The sequence below is a fragment of the Plectropomus leopardus genome, chromosome 13, assembly GCF_008729295.1.
Source record: "Plectropomus leopardus isolate mb chromosome 13, YSFRI_Pleo_2.0, whole genome shotgun sequence".
Classification (NCBI taxonomy): domain Eukaryota; kingdom Metazoa; phylum Chordata; class Actinopteri; order Perciformes; family Serranidae; genus Plectropomus; species Plectropomus leopardus.
This window is the reverse complement of record NC_056475.1, coordinates 9651014-9675599: the sequence shown is the minus strand read 5'-3', so window position 1 is coordinate 9675599 and position 24586 is coordinate 9651014. Positions and strand designations below refer to the sequence as shown.

At 38.1% G+C, this 24586-nt stretch overlaps 1 protein-coding gene across 1 annotated transcript; it reads right to left on the bottom strand.

The window, feature by feature from the left end:
• Positions 1-720: 720 nt before the first annotated feature.
• Positions 721-10327, bottom strand: psmg1 (proteasome (prosome, macropain) assembly chaperone 1). The gene is given in 9 exon segments (XM_042499640.1): positions 721-804; positions 942-1072; positions 4502-4700; positions 4826-4888; positions 7193-7241; positions 7243-7336; positions 8943-9046; positions 10145-10223; positions 10226-10327. Coding segments are annotated over 9 exon segments (834 nt in total). The 5' UTR covers positions 10263-10327; the 3' UTR covers positions 721-726.
• Positions 10328-24586: the final 14259 nt, after the last annotated feature.

The window sequence follows — 24586 nt, the reverse complement described above, 5'->3', positions numbered from 1 at the left end:
TGTGGTAATACCATCACTGTGTGCAAAGCAGACTGGACACTGGGGATTCATGCATTTTCCGTAGTCACTTATCCTGTTAGGGGTCGCAGGGGGGGTCTGGAGCCTGTCCCAGTTGAAATGAGGAGGCAGAGCACATCCCACACAGGTCGCTACACTATCACAAGGCTGACACATAACAATACACACTCACACCTTCAGCCAATTTAGAGATCTCTAACCTGCACATTTTTGGACTGTGGGAGGAAAACCCACTCTGACAAAGGGAGAACATACCAACCCCACAAAACCCAAGATGACATTGTGAAAAAAAAAATCAAATTTTTAATCTTCAGAATGAGAGTAAATTTTGTGAACATCAAAGGAACTTTATCCCAATCGGTGCATTTACGGGTGCTTTCGAGCCCGCTGGCCACACCCGAGCCCAGTCACTGCAGATCATTTTTGCCAGTTCTGATGCACATGCCAAATTTCTTGAAACCCTTAAAAAACGGATTGCACAGCAGAAAAAAAATCTCTAAAAAACAATAGGTACCTTGTATTTTTCAGTGCCAGTGACTGTTGGGCCCTGGCACTGAAAATGCTTGGGCCCTGATTAAGTAAATCATTAAATTACTGACATTCATTCAAAGGTTTTCTTTACTTAATCTGTTTATTAAAAAATGACAGTATTTTACCACAAGGAAATAGAATTACAATGCACTTCACAGTGTGCAACAAGGACCATTTTCAGATATAAAGGTTACTCTGAATGTTGGTGGTTCTGACAAATTTGCGGAGGACATCTGTGCTGGGAGACGGGTCCAACTGAGGACAAAAACAGAAAGAAAAGCCAGAGTACAAAATGTTAAAAATAAGGAGAAGAAGAGAAACTCTTCAGATGTTGTTCAGTTTTACTCTGACCTTTAAAAGCTACTTCAGATATGAAAAGAAAAGCTGCTCACCTGTATGGACTTGCCAAGCTTTGTAAGTGCAGGCTTGAAGGTCTCCATGGTGACAGAGTCAGGGCCAATGACATCACTGTAACACTGGTAAACAACTGAGGCGATGTGGTGGACCTCGCAGTGGTTCAGTACTGAAGAAGAAGAATGCAAGGTTATCCGACGACTAGAATATGAAACAGATGGGCTGAAGACTTTCAGAGTCTGTAAGTGCAGCGGCACCAAAATGACCAAATCAGGATGAAAGACGATGTGAGCTCCGTGAGTGGAGAGGAGCACTAATGGCACCACATTTCATTGAGTTGGCAGATGCTTCTGTCCAAAGCAACTTTTTCCCCACATACACACATCAGAAGCAATTTGAGATAGTGTCTCGCTCAAGGACACTTGAGAAAAGTAGAGAATCAAACCAAAGTAAGCTGGATTTATTGGCCAAACAATTTACATCCTGGTAACATTATGTGACTTTCCAGACTACCGGCCAGCGTTTCGGTTCATTAACTCATTGAGGGCAGTGATTACAGTGAGAAGAAGGTCTGCAGAGTCTTTTCTAGACATTTAGACACTAAAGAGAATAAGCTGATAGAGCAGTGATACTCGACCAAACGAAATCTGGGCCCAGAAAAGGTGCCAGGTGGCCCACAACCATTTTGTAATTTGCAATAAAAAATAACCTGACTCACACAGGGAAATGTTTTTGGACTTTTAGTTTGCATAGGGTGCCAGAGTGCATAAAACAGCATCAAAATAGAGCTTGTTTATCAAAAAAAAAGTGCCCTGAACTCCCAAGAGAGGTCCTAGCAAAGCCTGTAATGACTAAATATCATAGAAATGCCTCAAAATCTGAGAAATGTCCTTAAATACAAGAAATGTCCCCAAATCCTAGGAACATCAAAAAAAATTCTTGACACATCTAAAAATCATAGAAACATCCCAAAAGCCTAGAAATGTCCTAAAATCCTAAAAAAAAATTCCTACAATCCGAGACACGTCCTAAAATCTTAGAAGTGTCCCAAAATCCTGATAATGTCCTAAAATCCTAAAAAACTTCCCATTTTTTTTCTAGAAACATCCTAAAATCCAAGAAACCTAAAAAAAAACTTCTTGACACATCCAAAATCACAGAAATGTCCCAAAAGCCTAGAAATGTCCTAAAATCCTAGAAATGTCCTAAAATCCCAAATTTTCTACAATGTGAGATATGTCCCAAAACCTTAAAAAATGTCCTAATATCCTAGTAATGTCCCAAAATCCTAGAAAAATCCTAGAATTCTAGAAACATCCTAGAATCCTAAAAATGCCCTAAAATCCTGGATATGTCCTAAAATCCCAGGAATGTCCTTGAATCCTAGAAACATCCTAAAATGCTGAAAATGTCCTAAAATCATAGAAATTACCTAAAATTCTAGAAAAATGTAAGGGGCTAATGCAACTGGCCGCTGGCCTCTTGTCATTTAGCGAGTTGAGTCTCCGTGCTTTCGTCTTTCTGCAGCCCGCTCTGTGTTGTTACCAACAGCCTCTACCTGTGCGTATACTTCAGGTCATGCAACTTAACCCTACTTTACCTGAATATTAAGAAGTTTCTGCTTTTCCAGCAGAAGTTATAGTGGGATACAAATTTTTTCAGGCTGCATTATTGCACAGGACAATGAACTGGAGAAAAAGACTCTGTATGACAGAGATAAGCCGGTCCTGGAGAGTGAGGTAGTTAAAGAGAGAATAACAGTCTGTAAGTGCATCAGTGTTTCGAGGTGTTAAGTGTGAATGAGGCGGAGGGTGAGCTGTTTCCGTCCAGCCTTAACGTCCTTACAAGCAGTCTGACTGGCTGAAAAAAAGCTGTTATGAGAGCGTGCCCCGTGGGTGTTGACGCTCTCCGGCCTGCGGTGTCTCAGGTTGCATCCACCTGAGCAGAGAGAGATGTGGGTGGAGTCGGTCACTGAGGATGCTCTGTGCTTTCCTCCTGCAGCGTTGTGTGTGCATTCAGAGAGAGGAGGTCAGATTCTCTCTGCAGTTTTGAGTCCTTTTTTTAGGACTTTTTTTAGGGCTGACGGGTAAGTTAGTCCCCAGCAAGCAGAGAACGTTCCCACAACATTGGCTGACAGCTACAAGCTGTAATAATGCTTTAAAGAAAACATTTTGATCTGATGTTCAAAGAATGTTTTACGGATGTTTATCATTTCAAATAATGTTCCTTGAAGAAAGAAGTAAATGCTAACTAAGACGTTACGTTATAACTGCAACATTCTGCGGATGTTTTGGTGATGTTGAGAGGTGACACATCATTGATCGTTCTTTTATAAAACGTTCCCACAATGTTACATGAGAACAAAGGAAGAACAGAGCTGACGCTTCCCCTCGCACACGCAGCAGGCAGCCAGGCTCCGACACACAGAAGAGCAAAAATGCTTCATAGACGAATGTCTTCATCTTATGAGACAGAAACTGTAAACTATAACATTTATGTATCCTAAATAAACAAGAAATATATTTTCTTGATTTCTCCAACGCTGACAGCAGAACCTTTAACAACGGAGCTTATCAACACTATGGTCTGTAATAATTTGGCCCAAGGACTTGTTTAATAACGGGTATCGGTACCCATGATGACTCGCCCCCCTCTTTGATGAGACCAAGGACGGTCATGTCATCTGCATATTTAATTATAATGTTGCTGCACGAGGTCGAAACACGGTCATGTGTGCAAAGGCCGTAGAGTTTGTGGCTGAGGTTTGGGGGTTCCTTTACTGGTTGTTAACTCAGCAGAGCCTCTATTTTCCATCCTCGCCACAAAAATGTGAATAAAAGGACAATTTATGTGAAAGATATAAACCTCTTCTGGTTTCTGACAATTACCTCATGTATGCACAAAATAAAATACTTGATAGTAAACAGAGCGTATCGAGAGGGGATACATTTTGTGGCAGGTTGAAAAAGCAGTCTGAAAATTTTTATATCCCTTTAACTTTTGCCAGGAAAGAAGAAACATCGCCATATTCATCGAGGTTATTAATTAAGGTTATTAATCTAAACTGGAACTTTTACTAGTAACATTAAAAAGAAGACAATCACGCACAGAAATATTAAGGTCTGGTCATTTGACTTCGCCTTTGTATTGTTTATTCGTTGATTGTGAATTCTTTTGTGGTTAAAACGTTTAACATTTAGCAAAGTGCGCCTAACTGCACAACTTATCAACATTAACTCATTTTCTAGAGTCAGCAGCACTCTGATGTACGACACCACACCTGACACCAGAATGCCTCTTTATAAAGCTAAAAGAAAAGGTCGACCGAGAGCACAGTTTCACGAGAGGTGGACGATTGATTTTTTTCTTTTCTTTTTTTTGGCAAGGGTTTAAGGTGAATGCTTCACTTTTCATCTGCAAGAGGAAAACCGTCTTTCTCCGAATCTAAAGATGCATTACTAAAAAAAGAAAAGCAAAGTCGTGCAGCTTGGATGTGCTGGATGTGTTCTCTCAAACATGAGCGAAGACAAGAGGAAAAGCTGGTGCTAATGTGGGTTTTCAGACACTTGAATTAGAGAATGTTTAAGAGTGAAAATACCTGCGGCTGGAAGTCCTGTGACTATGTTTGGCTGCTCCAGTGACTGGCACACAGGCCGACCACTGAAAGCACTGGTGTGGAGAGAGCGCAGGAAGGGAGCGGAGCTGCAGCACACATAGTCGGCCGCCTTGTACTCAGACACAGAGCTCTCTGACAGCAGAGTCACATTCAGCTGTCTGTGCTGCAGACAGTCGAACACCTACAAGGGACAGAGAGACACAACATCACCTTCACCATGTTGATTACCCCCAAAACACCCCAAATTTCTCCTATAACAACACAATTTCATCACAGTCCCATCTGACTGATTTTGCTATGTAATACCTTTTCTGTCCACTGGAAAAGCTGGTCTTCTGCAATGTAGCAAGTCACTTGGCATATCAAAACCTTCAAGAAAAGCGGCACAAGAGACATTTAATGCAACATTCGTGGATTTAAGACATGCTTAACCCTGTTGGAAACATACCAGTGTCACTTGATGGATCATAAATTAAAAGGGAAAACATGTTCATTTTCTTATTTTGTACATCCTTGATTCCTTTCCTCTACTCGCTTCTCCTTCTCCTCGCTCTCTTTCACCTGAGATGCGAGTGGGGGAGGCAAGAACGAGAGACACGGTGAGAGAGGAGTCGAGGGAACAGGCACTTAACAAAACCAAATCTCCGTGCTTCAGAGCCGTCATTTTAAATCAGCGTGAATTAAACATGACGACGGCACAGCTGCATCATCAGACGTGTGACATGCCTCACACATGGCTTTTAAGTGCTCGAAGCATCTGCATGACATTCAGCACATAAAAATACATTAACCACAGGCAACCAATATACAGTGGACAGCAGGGTTTCACATGGCTTGGACACAAAAAATTCAAGAAAAGTATTAAAAATGTAACCATACGATGAGACAATAAATACTATAAAACTCAAACTGGATTGTGAGACCGTAAGTAGTGCAAACTTAAAGGTGCTTTATGTAAGATCTGGACATAATTTTAGTTTAAAAAATAAACTAACCCTGTCAACAGAGTGTGAAGAAGTTACATCTTTGACATTATGTCCCAGATGCTTATGTAATGTATTGTAGAGATATCCACTGCTAACAGCCGGGACGGGCTGTCCCTTCTGTAATAATACGTCCTGGCCTGAGAGACGACAGTGAGTCACTGTAGGAGTTTAGATTCAGTGGATACAGCGTGGAGGTTAAAGTCTCAGTTAGTTAGTCAGTGTGGAAGAAACACAGCGATGGCAGAAGCTCCAGGAAAATGACTGTTGCCCCCATCACAAGCAGCTCTCAGAAAGAAGCAACGGCAAAGAAAAGAAGCAAAGCAAGAGGAAGCCAAACTAGAGTAAATATTGGTTTGGCTTTCTAACACTGGAGACAGCTCTTGGAGAGTAAAAAGATACAGTTTGATACTGAAATTAAAACGTTTCTTTTAGACTGGTAAGCTACATCTAACGTTGGCTATTTACCAAAACATATCTTTTGTGTAACTAATGACAACACAAACTATAGGCTTACAGTTCGCGAGTTAAGTAAGATATTAAGTAAACTATACACAAACATTGCACATGAAGATCAGAAGACAGCAGCTTTATTTTGAGTGGCTGGTGACTGTAAATTGCAGTTGAGTGGACACGGTAGTAGAATGATAATTAAAGGGTGAAATACGTTCCCCTGTTCGGTTGGACAGGGTGGCTTGAACTTACATAATGCACCTTTAAGCAACTAAACTAAGGTTACTTTTGCATCTGCAGGTTCTGTAACATCTGCCCAACAGTAAAATTTCATATTAATTTCAGACGATGTGTGTCACATCGCTTAGTATCCTGCATGTCTTTGTACATAATCACATAAAATCACAGCTGACAAAAAGACTTGTGCAAAGAACACGCCTGTGCATCAGGTTTGGACTGTATGTAATATTTCATAACTTCCTGAAATGTCACCGGCGTATACGGTACACGACGGTATAAGTGTGCATTTAAATCAGTGATTTATACATTAATAGGTGTAGCAGTATGTGTTGTTCACAGCTGCTTGATACTGTATCAAAGTCTTCTCTTTCTGCTCATTAAAACCCTGCAGCCGTCTGAAGGCAGCAGAACAGAAATGTGTGTGATAAATCTAACGCCTCACGCACAACCATCCACTGTGTTTATCTCGATTAAATCATGTGCAAACGACACCAAGGATAATAGAAAATAACCACACACACCTCTGCACTCACCAGACTGACTGGTTATAACTCTATTCTGACAGTTTATGGAAGAGATGGCTGATTACGTCTCATTAATCCTTCGTGTCACGGCCTACTGTCCAACTCTTGTAGCTGAAGTGGGGTTTCATTTTATTCTTGAAACATGCAAACACAGCTGTATCAGGTTATATAAACAGCTTCAACAAACCATTATTGTTCATATGATTAATTTTTCTATTGTCATCAGACGCATCTGCTTTCCTTATATTGCTCCGATTTATTGAGGTTTTTCCTCTAATTTGCCTCCTGTTTGTAGCTTTACAATAACAGCCATAATGATGTGCTATTATACACGAGAAAATAAACAAACAAATTAAATAGAAGATCAAGTGCTAACTCATTAAACTGAAAGATTATGATTGAGTTTACAACAGGTGCTTACTGTGGCATTAATCAAACTGCACACACGCTGTTTTGCTCAGTGTGTCACTCACTGATGGGTTGTCCTTGTGTCTGTAGAAAACACACGCAGACTCCTCGCTGGTTTGCCCGGTTACAGCCCGGCCGCTCGTTCCACACGGATGCATGTCCCACCGCGTCCCAGTTTTCAGAGGTGAGAACGTACACTGACAGAAACCCTGTGAAGACAGGCCGACATTAAAATGATCCTCACAGCAGACATTGGGACTGGTGTGGATATTTTCACGAAGAGCTGAAACACTGAACAGATTGATCTATCAACATAAAATTGAGTGGTGACTTTGTTGGTAACTGATTAATCATTTTAATTCCTTTCTTTCTGGACAAGAAAATACCAAAAACTGAATAGCTTTTTAACTTGGAGGATTTTCTGCTTTATCCTTTGAAACCAATAAATAAAGGGAATGAGCAACTCGAGAGGTAATGACCCAAAATTAGCAAAAAGTACAAGAAAATTACCTGAAAATTAGCACACAAAAAAGAAAAGAAAAAACAAAGTAGAAACAAACAAGGAAACTACTTAAAAAAACAGTGCTTTAATAATAATAATAATTCTGTAACATAATTTTTAATATATAATTATGATAATTATATACATGGTTTTCTGGACATTTTCCAGAGCTTATTTTTTAATACATTTCTAAATCTACCAATTTCTTGCAATTAGTGTGACATTCCTTGCCAAGTTGGTCATTTCTTTTTTTTTCTTATGTTTTGGAAATAAATCGAACCAGTTTGCTGAGGGTTCAAAGGTTTAATTACTTGAAAAGTGTGGAAGCAGCAATAGAAAAGTGATCTCAATTCAGGTTTCAGGAGTGAACTCTGGCATAACGAGTGTGAAAATTAACATTTTTAAAGATTCGATGATTTTCTCAACCTTTACGTAAGTTTATCTGCATCCATGTTAACTGCTGACGAAAGTTACATTGAGGACATCACTCCCGATTTTGACCACTGACTATAGTTAAGACTGTATGTCTCTGTATATAGCCCGTGATTCTAACTGATTAAAATAGGCTGGAGGTGGCACAAGTGTGCAAAACTTGATTAAAATAGAGCCAGGGAGAGCAGTTTTCGCAAACAAACAACACACAAGAGGTGTAAGTCAGACAAAACAAGCAATTTGAAGAAATCATCTTGTGCTTTACCAAACTGTGATGGACATTTTTCACTATTTTTGTCATTTTATAGACAAAACAATCAAATGATTACTTGAGAAAATCATTAGCAAGTTATTTAGTGATGAAAATAAACATTAGTTGAAGCCATTCTGTCATTAATGGTTGACTGTATTACAGTTACTGGAGTTTTAACGTCTTTAGACTTCTTTTCCTTCTCCATGCACCTTGGAAGTAAGTAAACTTGTGCCAAAAGCCCCCAACCTGCATTAAATTTACATCCTGCTAACTGAATGGAATGGAGCCATCATCGATATTATTAATCGAGAACCAACAGTTCGTAACAAAGTTGAAGTAGTTACGTTACTTTTATTGATATTAACTGCGTCTGTAAGCTTGAACTGTGTGCTGATTTGCAGAGATTATTATGTTGAGCTAATAATGTTACCAGAAGTAAAAACATTTCTGGAAGTCTGTAAGACTGCAGAGCTAACGTTGCTGGATTACTCTATGTTGCAATTTCTTTTTGGGAATTATTTAAATTTAATTTGATCTGTAATATTGACTGAGCTGTCAGAAGAACTAATTACAGGTAATGTAGCAAAGAGGAGAGTTGTGACTCAGAAAGCTGCTGGCAGCCACTTACTGGCAGCGTTATGTCCCACAGCGAGGATGAAGTCTGAACACTGCAACTTGTTTCCAGACTTCAGCGACTCGGAGACTTCAGGGCTCCAGTGCAGATGAACCTCCCTGATGAAAAAGTGACGTGTTAGATGGAAGAAACCGTTGTGGTAAAACCCTAAAACAACTCAACATAATCAAATATTTAAAGATGTTTATTGAATTGCACTGGGGATGCAGGTGCCTTCAAGAAATCGCCATATTTTTGTTAAATCTCGTGCATCCTGGCATGAAGGTCTCTCTAGTAGATGTTAATCTGATTTTTTTGGGCTTATTTCACAGGTATATTTGTCATTCTCTTCAATACTGCCGCAATAACCAGAAAAAAACTTCCCTAACAAGTATTGCAACTTTGCTCAAATACTGTAATTGGAAACAATGTTAAAGGTGTTTGTACTTTTCATTTTATACTTTGAACTTCTACTTAACTTTTACTTTTTATTTTTTAAAGTGAGATGACTGGCTGCTCTGTAGACTACAAGCAAATGTAGTTAAAAAAAAACAAAACCTTGTATCAGGTGCTCATGGCAAACATAGTAAAATTATCCGTCATAATCCTCTGTCATATCCACTTTGTTAAGAATAAACAGCTTCTTTAAAAAAAAAAATCATATTGCTATTAGTTTTATTACACCATTATCACGTTACTTATTTATTTTGTTTTTTGTTATTATTTTTCTCCTGCCTTATATGCCTTTGTCATGTCTTAATCCTTTTATGTCTTTTTTATACACACTAAAAAGAATAAACTGATTAGAGATAAATAAAAGAATAAAAAAAGAATAAATAGATTAAAAATAAATTTTAAATTCTAAAAAAATATGTCCTCTTTGCACGAGTTGAAACGAATAAATATATTGTAAAATAAGTACATACATATATGTTTTAAAATCTCTATATCTTTAACTGCACTGTAATGTGCTACAGTGTACTGATGTTACCCAAATGTCATGTGTCATGTCGCTAGCTAAGGAAGATGCTAATTAAGTTAACGTTATATAAACATGTGGCGGGAGGTACCAAAAGATGGAAACGTGAAAATGAAGACCACATACAACTTGATGTAATCAAAAAGTAATTTCATAATGATTTTGAACGTTTGTGATTATTTCCACGCTGTCTGACTCCCTGTCTCAATGCTAACGTTAGCTGGCTAAAGTTATTTACCTTTTTTCCTCCAGTTCTCTGCGGATTTCTTCATCTTCTTCGTTTTCATCGAGCTCCTCCTCATCTTCCTCCACGGCCCAGAATACACAGACAAAACCTCACCGAAAAACGTCGCCATAATCACCAGGTTTTGTGAAGAAAACGAAAGTTTGGCTACAGGGTGAGACGGCCAGTCATGATGCACATCCGCCACTTCCGCCGGCAACAACACCCCTTCAAAATAATAACCTCAAAACTGAAATCCTTCAGGATAAAAACATAATTTTTGACAAACAAAAACCAATACACAGAAAAAGAGCAAAAAAACAACGATAGCAAAGCTGGGCAAAGGTAAACCACGCAAGAATTTTATTTTCATAGCACGTGGTTTCAGGAGGAAGCACAATGTGCTGCACAAAGTGTTGTTGGAAGTTGCAGGCAAAAAACAAAACCAGCAACCGACCATAAAAGTGAATCAAATCCATTAAATCTAATAATAAAACCTTGTAGGATAATAATTAAGATGGATGATAAAACAATGAAAGATACAAAGACATGTGAGTCAGACCTCTTAAAAAAATAAATAAATAAAAGCACTGAAAACAGAAAAATACAAGATAAACAGACCAATAAAAGATGATAACGATTGAGTGAAAAAAAAAAAAAAAATGCAAAGAAAATGCAAACAAACAGGGTATTGCCTTGTATTGACATCTCTGACATACTACTTCTTCTACTGTTGCTGCTGCGTGCTGCTTGTTCCTGTCCACAAGTTTTTTTGTTTGGTTTGGGTAGATTGTAAAACTGAATTGCTCCTCTGGGATAAATAAAGTTGTCTAAATCTGAATTTGTATCTGAAAATAGAATAAGATGCAATAATACTTAAACCAATAAAAGTAAAAGCACATCTGAGTTCAAAACAATAAAATGAAATAAATTAATTGAACCAGATAAACATTTAGCCAAACTAATATATACAGAAAAAAAAATATGTTAAAAATATATATATACTTTTTTAATATCAATAAGTATACAAAATATGATATGTATCCTATAACAAAAAACAATTAATTTGAAAATACAAATAGTATTACAAGTTTGTAATTTGTAATTTGTAATTGCGCAATAATGCAAAGTGCAAAGGATGCTGTTAATGAAGTTTATTAATTAATGTAACATGTTGCTTTATATGCATGATGTAGGTGGATTTGACAGTGTGTGCATATAGGCCTACATGGTGCTTAGATTTATATTTGACAGTGATTCTATTTACATGTTTTTAAAAAAGTGTGTTTTTTAAATATAATAAATATAATTTACTTTTTTGTGTTAGTCATGTTATAGGGTTATTACACAGGGGTTGTTTTTGACACTATGTGACTCGGGATGTACACATAGACCTGTGAGTATATAGTTTAAACCTATAGCTAAGGCATTAGCATATGTTTTACTGTAAAACATATTCCAACAAATGAGATCTGACTAAATATTTAAAATGCACAGACAACACACCGTCCATGCACATGGAGACGTACAACACCAGTCGATTCCCACAATCCCTGTGGGAAGCTCAAAGCCCCGGCTGCATGCATGAGTTCTGCCTGTCCAACGCATTTTTGCCTGAGCTGCTCACTTAAATCAATGAATGATTTAAGGACGTGTCTCTCCACTGGAGTCACATGGTGTTTGGTTATACAATGCATAGGAGCTCGAATATGACTAACAATTAGCGTAGGAATGCTTGATGTGCTATTTCTGGCCTTTATGCCAATTAAGGGTAAACTTGACATACCACATGACTCCGCCAGCTTCTTAGTGGTGATACATAATTAACACGAGTAGGAGAAAGCAGGAAAACATCGTTCTGAAAGGATGCTGGCAGGTCGTTGAGCTGTATAGCTCGATGGAAACATAAGCCAAGTCATGTTAGGGCAAATTGGCCTCAAGTTGACTGCAGAACATCCATCCTCTCCATTGTGTTGTATAATTCATTTTCCTGTAAGCTGTGCCCCGGGAGATGAGGGACAAACAGAAATGTGATGACATCAGCACGGCCATAAAAATGCTTCATTGTCACCAGAAAAAATGTCCAGTGTTGGAAAGACAAATTGGATCGCAGGGCAAAGCCTGGAGTAGAATAGAGAGTAAGCTCTATTACCAGTGTGGTGCAATAATGTAGCAAGAGGCCATAAAGTAGCAGCACAAAGGTTTCCTGTCACAACATGGGGCAACATGCTTCGAGGAGGCTTCAGGCAGCTGTTAATGTAATTGATAGAGGAGTGAGAGATAGAGGAGGAGAGGGAGCGCCGTTCTGCTGCTTAACAAACACTGAAGCCTCCAGGCTCGAGACAACAAGAGACGAATGTCAACAACACGACAAACTGGGACTGTCACAACATCATTGACTATTAACAGGACAGTAAGAGGACAACAGCACCCGAGCCTGCCTGCGCTCTGAGAAATAAAGTTGCCAACTAGAACCATATAGGGTTCTGCGGCTTGTTTCCATAGGAGAACTCTTTTTGGTTCCTCATAGAGCCTTCTATTAAGGTTCCAGCTAGGACCCCTCAGAGGGACCTACCCTGAACCTTACATAAAAGGTAATACCTAGAACCATCTCTGAAAGGTGCCACCCAGAACTCACTATGAGAGGCAGAAAACCCGTCATTGGTGTAATGGTTCCACCCCTTCAGAACCTTTCCACCCTCCAAGGGTGTTCACAAGAACCCATACAGGAAGTTCTACCCAGAACGTATTTATATTCGAAGTGTTTCATCTGGGATTCTGCTGGGAAACAAAGGGTTTCATCTAGAATCCACCCAAGCGATTTTACCAAGAACCTTTTCATATTTGAAAGGTTTCATTTAGAACACATGCAGGTGATTCGACACAGAACCCATACATATTCCGAGGGTTTAATCTGGAACCCATACAGGCGATTTTACCTTTCATTTCTAAAAGATCCAAAACCAGTTCAGGGGATTCTATACTGAGAACCCTGTTATTTCAAAGTGTTCATCTAGAACCCACCCAGACAACTCTACAGAGAACCCTTTCATACTCCAAGAGTTTAATCTAGAATTCACCCAGGAGATTCTAGTAAGAACCCATTTATGATTAAAGTGCTCCCCCAAGAACCCACCCAGGCGATTCTACTGAGAACCCTTCCATATTCAGTGTGTGTTTCATCAAGAACCCAACCAGGGGATTCTACACCCAGAACCCATTTATATTCAAATGGTTTCATCTAGAACCCATCCGGGGGTCCCTAAAATAAACATTGATTACATTACCCAAATACATTTCTCCCACTATCATCATGGGCTTAATTCTTAATGGGACTCTCGGTCATACAAAGAACCCTTTCTTCAAAAAAGGGTTCTTCAGAAGCAAATGCCTCTGGGTAGAACCTCAGCCCCTCAGGATGAGCCCTTTTGGAACCGTTCTTTCTGTGCGTCTTCACTTTGTCCATGTAAAAGCAGCAGAGCCTGAGGATGGTGATCGTCTCTCCTACGAGCCAGACTGCCTCGCTGGTTGGCATGCACTGAACATTAAATGGGAATTGATTCAGTTACAGAGAGGCATCCCTCCCTCCTGCACAAATTAAGTAATTCAAGGGCACAAATTCAGTATAGTACAAGGTTTATTGCCAAGTAGGTTTTCATATAAAAGGAATATGCGTTGGCTTTTTGGTGCATAATAAAAAATAACAAGACAAAATATAGAGGCCCTAAGTACTGCAATAATCAAGAAACATAAATAGAGTAGAAAAGATGGAGGTGAGCAGTTTTGTGCAGGAATGTGCAAAAAAGATTTTTCCAGTGAATGTGTAAATGTTCACAGCACAAAGAGGGGAAATTAAATTTGCTTTGTTCAGGGGCCACTTTTAGAAAAGCGACATGAGTTCACAAGCCAGGATGAGAAGTGAGTACATTTGGGGCTTAGCCCAAACCTCTGGCAGAGTCCAAGGGATCCTCCTCTGCCACTTTTTTTTTTATAAACAAGCTCTGATTGATGCCTTTCATGCACCTCATTTATATTGAGTTGAACATCACTGATATAAAGTATAGATCACTGGTTGCCAACTGATTTCTCCTTAGTCATTAGTTCAAGGTCCACACATTAGATAAAATATCACCCCCCTCAATTTTATTTAACAAAATGTAAACAACATGTTGGCTTAGAACACGAAGAAATAAAATAGATTACATGAATAAACAGAAAAGACACTTCAAAATAAAAGCTCTGTGCCAAAATGACCATTTGTAAATTAATAGATTTCCATGTTACCTAGAATTTGTGAAGAAAACTTTGTTTATCTTGTGTGCCTCCACAGAAAACGGCCAACACTTTGATTATTGAGTTATTGATTGATTGGTGTCCACATTTAACGACAGCAACACTATATCAAAACATCCATTTGCAAGCTCTTACGCTACTCATGCAGCAATCCACATCTCATTTATGCAGTCGTTTGCTCAGTACTTCCTAAACACATGTATTTTCGCTAAAACCCTATTTAAAGCTAGTGAAATTGAAGTTTATCTACACTCTCTTCAGATGTTTAGGAAGTACTGAGCATACAGCTGGATAAATGAGATGTTCAAAGTTTTCTGTGGAGGCATGCAGGAAAACTACACTTTCTCCAGAAATTCAAGGTAACACAGCTTGACTTATTGATTTAAAAATGGTCATTTTAAAGCGTGAAGTATTTCTTTAACCCTTTTTTCTGTATCATAATTTTTAGTATATAATTGTAAGATTATAAATATAGTTTTCTGAACATTTTTCCTATTTTGATAATATTTAATATTCTCTCCAAAGCTAATTTTCAAGTTGTTTTCTTGTTGCCTTTTACTTTTCTTTTTTCTTTTGCAGTTTTCCAGACATTTCTTGCCATGCTGCTCATTGCATTTTTCCCATATTTTCAACTGAATTTAAATAAATTTTAACAGGTTTCATAGGTTTAAATGCTCTTGAGAGGCATCTGAATGCAACGCAACAAAACTAATGTCCAGGGTTAAAATGACAAGGACAACTGAAGATTGACATGAACGGGGAGCTCACAATCAAAATATTACAACAGAAGAAGCAGAACAGTGATAATACCAGCTATATAATGCTTTTTATTTTTATTTCTGTGGTTCAGAGGAGCTTTTTCAGCCACAGAGGGCACGCTGACATTGTTCCGAGTTGAGGAATCGTAATTATACTGGTGACCCTGACCTTTCCATCACTGCTACCATTTCCATCTACAGTCTAAGTGGCAGATTATGAGATTTATTGAGCAAAGCATCGCTCGCTCACTGAGAGGGCAAAGCTTTTATTTCAGCCCACTAAAGTATGACTTTTTTTTCAGGGCATATCATTTAGAAACTCCCACTCCTGATGTACAGATGCATGAAAAGTGAGGGGTCATTACAAAAACACTAAAAAACACCTTTGAGTGTTCATCATTCTTCCATTTTCCATATGTATGGCTGTCACAAAGGGATGGAGCGCTCCACACACACACTCATGCACCCACTCCATCAGACCACCTACTCACAGTCACATTTACCCGTTGGGGTAATTTAAAGTGTTCGCTCCAGCTGAGCTGCATGTCTGTGGACTGTGGGAGGAAAGTGAAAGCGCCTGGAGGATTTCCCACGCAGACACACACGGAGAACATGCAAACCCCACACACAGGAAGGATCAGTTGCTTAGGAACAGAATTGTTCATCAACTGGGGGTGTGATCACTTCTGAGTAAAGTGTGGGGTTTAATCATACCAACTTGTGTGTGAATGCTAGCAGGGCCATGATGATGCTCACAGTGCCTGGAGGTGGGTGGGAAAGGTGAGCTGCCGCTGATGATGTACCATCCACCAGCCAAAGAAAAGATCGATATAACGACGTCAGTGAGAAAACTGTGAAGAGGAGGACGTTTAGACAAGTTTGAGGTTTGATTAAATATATATAAATAACCACACTGACTGACTGACGTTAATGTTTTTCTGCAGGAAGTTCAACCTTTAATGGTCTGTTTGGCAGAAAAATTAAAAAAAAAAAAAAAAAAAAGTTTTCAACCTGATTAACCTTCTCCAGCATACTGTTGAAGTGTGTGTCTAAAAAAAAATAAGCTAAATAAAAAATAAAAAATCCCACAGTACATTGCTTTTTTTTTGTTTGTTTGTTTAGAGCCAAACCTCTTCAGGTGGCTTTCTTCCAGGAAGTTAGCATTAGATAAATCACTCTTGGCATGCGTCCTGTTTGCACTGAAGTACTGACTACTAATTATATGTTATCAATCTTTTCATTAATTTACTGTCATTTTAGAGTTCTTATTAAACAGAATGGTTTCAATATCTACCCCCCCAAAAATTCCATTAATGTTAAAGGATATATTATTATTATTATTATTATTATTATTATTATTATTATTATTATTATTATTATTATTATTATTATTATTATTATTATTATTATCTTGGACTTGAGTGCAAAGACTTGTATTACTTGAAACTTGCAAATAAAAGACTTGGTTCAGCCTCTGATATACAGTAGTTTAAATGTGCTCTGCTCTGTAACATTAAATGCTTACTTACTTACTTACCATAGTTATATATATATATATATATATATATATATATATATATATATATATATATATATATATATATATATATATATATATACACATGCACACACATTAACCAGTCTGCCCTTCAAGTTTACTTTAATACTTTGTGTACATTTTGCAGTGCGATTTAAAATAAGAGAAATCATGAATGTGACACTTTAACTTGTAACTGATTATTTTTACAGAGCGCTGTCACTACTTTGAGCACTTCATTACATTGATGCTGACACATGTATGAATGTCCTGGTTGCATTCGTGCATTGTGGAGGTATGAGAAATGTATGAGAGCAAAAAGTGAACCCAGTATTGAGAAATGTGTGACCAGTTAGCCGGACAGACCCGCTTTTCAAGGAAGAGTTCAATCTACACCTCTCAGACACAATGCCAATAACAATTTAAAGGATAGGTTCACTTTTCTTTCAAGTCAGTCTCACATGTCCTTATATACATGAAAGAGTTATTAATGGCTGTAATGATTCCTCCTGTCCATACTGGCTGTGAAGGGATCCCTTCTTAGAGCAACTTCATAGAGTCTTTTTTATTAGCTAGCCATTGTTCAAGTAGCCCTAAAATTCATTCTTTCTCTACAGGCTGGTGTCACGGTCACCTTGTGGCTCAATGCAACGTGCGTGGTTCAGTTCATATTGGTGATGTCAATCTTGGCTCTTTCCCCATGTTTCCTTTTCTCTGCCTCAACTGTCATTATTGTATAAAGCCATTTACAATGAGAACAAAGGGAGGTTGTATGTCTTCATTTAGGGTTGCACAAATGTAAAACCCTCATATAATAAATCCACACACTTTATCACACACGGCAGTAGTGCTTGGTGACAGGGTCATCATTAAGGAAAAAGAAAAATCAATTTGTGGAAGACATTTCCTCTCCGCGTGCCTCATTCAGTCTTTCCTAAAGCCATTTCTGCTGTGCACAAAAAGAAGTTGGTCTGCTCGTGTGTGTGTTTGTGTGCGCGAGTGTGTGTATGTGTTTGGTGTGCGCGCGCATGCATGAGTGTATGCATGGTAAACCGGCTTTTGTGCAGTTCATTAGAAATTCTGCTGACAGAGACTTGCAGTGAAAGCAGTGGTGTGTGCGTGGAAGGAATATCAAGAGGATGGCTCCTGCCTGGAGATGGCCTGCAGCTTTAAAGATATCAGCTCATTTCATATGAAGACGCAACGTCACACACACACACACACACACACACACTGAGAGGGCAGCATCAATATGTGTTTAGCATTCAGACCCACAAAGCTTTCTCATTACAGTTAATAATCCTGATTAACACAATCTGCAGTCGGAGCGCCCCGGCACTGGAAGAGAATGGAGCGGCTCAATAATCAGCAGATACATAATGTACAGTGTCATTAAGAGAGACAAAAGTGTAGTTTCAGTCATAGTTTGGATTTATAATTATACTGTCAGTGGTGGAAACTAACCAAGTAAATTTACTCTTGCTCTTGCTTTTAACTAATTCCACCTATTTATTTTTATCGCATATTATGGTTGTTACTTTTTAAAGATGTGTTTTATACTTTTTATGCGCTTTTAATGTGTTGACTATTGTTTTTTATTACTTCTGTTATGTTTCCATTTATCTTATTTGTTTTCCACCTCCTCCTGTCTGCAGCTTATTTCCAGAGTTATGGTATCCATGTGCTGTATAATGATTTTATTTCATTTATTTATATATAGCAGCGATATGTGATGACTAGGGATGACAATGCATTGGTAAAACCAGAACAAGATGGAGACCAAAAAATTAGCTCAAAAGATTGTCAATATAGGACTTAAAATCACAAGGCAACCGGAAACAATAATAATAATAAATAATGTTGCTTTGTAACTACTGGATGTGTAAATTAGCCACTGTTTAATAAAAAAAAAGTTTGCTATTTCAGCATTTCAGCAACTCTCAGCTCATCATTTTGGCTTTTACAGCTCATAGCTTCACTGTTGTGGCTCACTCTCTCATCAACCTCGTTTCCAGCCTCAGCAGGCAGCAGAAAAGCACCAATAAACCAACTGCTGCTTGGTGACGGGCAGGTGGCACACAGTGTGCAGAGGTGTGAAATTGGACAGGGTTTAAACTTCTCTCTCAAGCTCTTTTTTTCCATTTTTCACACAGCTACTCTGTCACTTTTTGTGTGTACGACACCATGAAAGCCTTCAGAGAGTCTGAATGTTTGCACCTTTATCTCTGTTTGTACAATTCATCATTGACTACAAAGATACACTCTGCACGACATAATCTGTTTGAAAAGGCCTAGACTCTTTTTGCACTTCTACTCCACAGCATCTCCAGAAAATGCTGCTGCTTGTTTGTTTTTTTAAAATCTCCTTTTCAGTTTATATCGACCTTCAGGGCCCCAGAGAAGCTTTAGCTTGGGATTTTTTATATAAGTTATTCCACTTATTAGAAGATTAAGTGGTTCCTCTGTGGTTGGAGTTGGATCTCTGCTCTAATGTGGGTCAGTTTGACCCGAAAAAGCTGAGCAGACCTGTGTGAATATTAAAATAAGTGCTATAATCACTCTCCATTTAACAGCCCTAAAACATATGCCAGGCCTTAAACTGTGCATGAATAGCTGTATAAATCTTTCAGTATGCACTCATCTTCAGTGAGTTCATCATCCAGGGACCCTCTCTCCCTCCGAGGGCATTCATTTTTCATGGAGCCCCGCTGGTGATGGAGCATGTCCACAAGTCGGAAATTACTGTGAGAATCTTAAACGCTCTGTGGTACCGACACAAAAAAAGCACAGAGACTTTTCTTTGCTTTTATCTGTTCTCACTACACAGTGTTTTACCTACCATGCTGTACTGTAATCCACTTTTCTGCATATTCTTTTGAATTTTGAGGTTACTCAGATAAAAATCTGTTCTGTAACCCTGCCAAATGTGTATGTATGTATATATATATATATATATATATATATAATAAAACAATAGAGTACCTTAATTTTTATAGTATCAGATGGTGCTCCCAAATCCTAAAATTTACTTCTAGCTCAGTACTATGAAATCTGACTTAAAGTGTTTTGTTCCCACGTCAGGCAAATCGAGTCTGGGGGTTACTGATGCATGGATTATGGTTTCAGCACCACACAATGATAAAATAAGTGGGATTTTAGCAACATCGCTGAGATGGAAAAATGCTGGTAACTGACTTGACAGGAGTGACAGACAAGAATCAAAAAATCACTTTAAGTTTTTGCAGGACAAACGACTGTCTTATCAGATGTAATTTCAGTCTCAGCAGTGAATGATTTCTGTCATATTTAATTGATGAAGACGATTTAAAGTCAGATAAAAGAGACTGCGAGGACATCAGTGCAAAATGACGAAACAAACACCCCACAGGGGACGTTCCTGTGTGTTCTTCCTCCACACACACTTCAGATATTACACACAGTGTTTTCTCAGCTCTTGGATGACTCTGCCTGTGTGGCGTTTGTCAGCAGGAACTAAGAGGCTGAATGCAGAGGGGCTGTGGAGTGGTGTAAGCTGAACCACCTGCAGTTGGACTTCAGGAGAGAGAAGACTCCCCTGTTCCCTGTTTTCATAAGAGGAGATGATGACTACCAGCACCTGGAGTCCCCCTGGACAGCACCGAGGCCCCCATCAAGGAGTGCTGCTCAGAGCCGGCTACCTTCTGTTCAATATTTACAGTATCGAGCTGCAGATGTTCTCTATCAGTCCAGCCAAGCATCCCTCCCTACTGATTTACAATTTAGTGTCAAAGTGCAGTGCCAATGTTCCCATTTTAGTACAGACCCTGACTTGTTTTTATTAACCCTTTAACACTCAGATCAACATCAGTTTTTCTGTGCTGCATGCAGACCCCTTGCACTAGTATTTTCATCACTGAGCCATAAGAAAACAAGTCCATAATGAGCAACTTGGCAAGACATGTCCAGCAATTTGTAAAAAATATAGTAATATATGACATATGACCAGAAAACTCTATTTTTAATTCATATAATTTCACATCAGAAAGTGCTGTGTTCAGACACCATTTTATTTTATCCTTTGAAACCAGAGCAAGCTGGCTTGATTTCTTTCAGAAAAAGGTACATATATACATATATATAAATGTTTATATGCTATGTTTATATATAAATGTTTTTATTTTATTTTTCCTTGTCATTTAAAAAAACCCTTTTCTTATAACTAATTTCTTACCAATTTTTGGGCTGTTTCATTTTTACCCCCTTTTTTTGTATTTGTATTTGTATTTGATCCAAACACAAGTAGACAGCCAAGAGACATTGCTGTTCTCATCTGTGTCCATCATGTGTCTCCAGCTGACCATGTGTGTTCAGATTTCATTACTGCCTTCATCACTTACCTGAGGAGGTCAAAGGGCCCAGGGCACCGCTGTGACGTCCACACACTCTCACTGGCATGCACACATGTTAACACCAGGTATAAAGAGGATCACCGACTATATATACTGGGGAGGAAGAGTAATGAGAGACAGGTGAATCTAATCAGGGTGGAGTTGGTAATCACACAGGTGGGAAACACACAAGGGCAGGAAGTAAAGTTATCTAAAAAAAGAAGTGAGATACAAGACAAAACAGGAAATAATAGAAGATTGACTGACAAATAGAAACAGGAAAAAAAACCAATTTGCAGACCGGGAGGAAGAAGAAATAAAAATCAAATAATTAAAATCAGCAACTGACCAGTAAAAATGTGAATTAAAACCAGAAAAAAGAATGAAATAAAATAATATGTAAGACTAGCAGTGAATAAACAGTAAATTATCACCTGTATCCCCCATCAGCTTTACTGAGCTTTACAAAGACTTTAATGTTTAAGCTCCCTTTCACTACTCTCAAGCTCTAAAAACCCACTGTACACCACCTGCAGCAAACAGCTGACAGTTAGATTGGCCTGTGAACAAAGTGAAGCATTTAGCAGCTAAAGAGACAGATGTTTCCCTCAGGAGTTTGTGGAGACCAAAAACAGAGATTATTTTGGATTTAAATTCACCAGGTGGCCGTACCACCTAAATACATTTTTTTTTATTACTGATGCTGATTAAAAATGCACTTTTTCTTTTTAAATGGGCTATATATAAATCCAGTTTTCAGATAAATTGTTAATACACATGTAATATACAATAAATATTCTATTATGACATTAAAATGTATTGAAATTATATATAAAGTGCACATTATAAATATTTTTTTAAAAAGAGAACAAAGTCAGATTAAAGTATATTTTTAGGAGAGCAGTATTAGAAAAAGTTTTTCTTAAGTACATCTTAATGGTGTCTGAACATACAACTACACTTAATTGTATTTTAGTTATCTTTGATAACACCAATGATATATCATAAGCATACAGTGCATTGTTACTATGACAACAGATCACACTATCAGTATATTTCTGCTAAGTATATACTAAGTCGAACTCTAGTCCTGTTTATTTTTTCCCTGGGGACAACAGAAAGAATTAATCATTTTTGTTTTGTTTTGTTTTCTGCTGTGTTCACAAAGCTGTTTTACCTCTGTCCAAATGTTGTTTTGTTTTACAGCTGTGAGCATGCCCTCCTTTTCATTTCTGCAAAACACAGTGGGAAAATAGAGTCATCAATCATCACAACACACTCAAAAAATCTGCCTTTTTTAGTACGCATATTTCACCACTTTTCCAGTGTGAACACACTACATACTGAAACCTGCTTGTAATTAGTATGTAGTGAGAAACTGGGCTGCAGATCATCCACTGAAAGATAAGTCGCTACAGCAGACTTAATCAGTCATGAAAATGGATTTTTTTTTTTGTGCAGCATTTTTTAACAATGCTGTAAGGTAGGTCAAGGTGTGGCCTCATTGTGGAAACGTGTCCATGCTGCGTTCTCCTTCACCCACACTTCTATATTTGGAGAACATGCCACACAGCCTGCAGCAATCTTCCAGTCAGGGAGGAGCTGAGCTCAATCTGGTGGAGGTCTAAATTGATGGTTTTCTAATTAACTTCCATGGGCGGATTAGAGACGATAGGTCCCAGGGCACAGATTTGCAAAAGGCCCCACCACCTCAGACTTTGTGTCAGCAGTGGTTTTGTGGGGGTCGTTACATGTCTATTTGTAGTTTTGTGTCCCTTTGTAGTGATTTTGTGTCTCTTTACGGTTGTTATGTTCATTTTTGCAGCTATTGTATGTCTCCTTATGGTGACTTTGTGTCTTTATAGTAGATTTGTCATTTTTTGTAGTAATTGTGTCTCTTTGTGGTTGTTTTGTCCATTTTTGTTATTACTTAGTTTCTCTTTGCAGTGATTTTCTATCTCTTTGTAGTTGCTTTGTGGAGATTTTTTGTCTCTTTGTGGTCATTTTGTCCATTTTTGTAGTGATTTTGTACCTCTTTTAGGTTGTTTTGTCCATGTTTGTAGTAATTTTGTCTTTTTGTGGTTGTTTTGTCTGTTTTGCAGTGATTTTGTGTATCTTTGCAGTTCATTTGCATCTCTTTGTAGTCTTTTTTTTGGCTCTTTGTTTAAACTTTGAGTCTCTTAATTCATAATTTGAATGACATTTTGCATATGGAGGCCAAGGGGCCCTTGACACTTTGAGCTCCTGGGCTTGTGCTCTGTGGGCCTGTTCAGTAATCCGTCGACACTTACTTTAAGTGACGTTTTTTTTGTAAAATATTTAATCTCTTCACCAAAAGTAAAAGTGAATGTGTAACATATATAATTCAAGAGTACTTTTAATGTGAAACCATGTGCTTAACAGTTATATTTAGCCCCTTATTTGGACATTTCCTTAATCCTTACTGAATTTCATGACTGCAGTGAGTCTATGAAGATTACCAGTTATCCAAGTGATTTGGGTTTATTACTCATCACCATCATTGAGCCAGAAAACCCAAATTTGGTCAGGAAGGAAGTATGTGGGGAGATGGGGAAGTGGCAAACATCACAGCTGACTTTTCAAGTGTTTTTGAATGGAGTTCAATAAAAGCTGACAGTGTGTGAAGGTCTGGCTGCTTTAGACTGCCATAAAACTTTGAAAAATATTAAATAAACAGCATTTATTGAATGAAACATTTGGCCCTAATCAACTTCAATCACAGGTCCCCTCACAAACAGCTTCCAGTGATGTTTAATGAGTATAGTGACAGCATTTAATAATGATAATAATGTTGTGTTGCATAAGGTAGGAGGTATATATAAGACGGGGGTCAGGGTCTCCCACCAGATAAATTTTGAGCATCAAACACTTAATTTCCTGCATTCTGATTTTTTGCACCATTTGTGTCATTTCTGCATCAATTTATTGTGTAAGTGTTTATATTTTTGTCAAAATAAAAGTCATCTGCTGCTTTCATGTTTTTGGGACAAATGCACGTGTACAAAATATTAAAGGTGTCCCTTGCGTCCCTCCCTAAATCCACACCTATGCTTACCAAGCACATATTCTATAATGACTCACAAACTCCATAGATGTCCATAAATATTCGATTTTTTCAACTTTTCCTTTCCATAAATCATGGAAAAAGCTAATTATTGACAAAAATCCTATAGTTATATTAGCTAAAATGAATGCATGCCAGGTAGACATTAGTTACACCCCCCATAATGAGGCTTAAACGCTTCAAATCATGCAGCATTTGAGTGACCACACCCTCAGGAATGCCAATGGTTACTGAAATAATTTACTTCTGAGTTTATTCTTTATTTGATTCATGAAGAGAATAAGGTTTTGTGAATATAGAGATCAGAGCGCAATAAAAGCACTCTGGTGTCTGTAATACATAGACTACATTAGAAGAAAAAAAAAGCCCTGCCAGCTGACTACGGGACCTTTAATGCAGCTGCAGCTCTTCATTCAG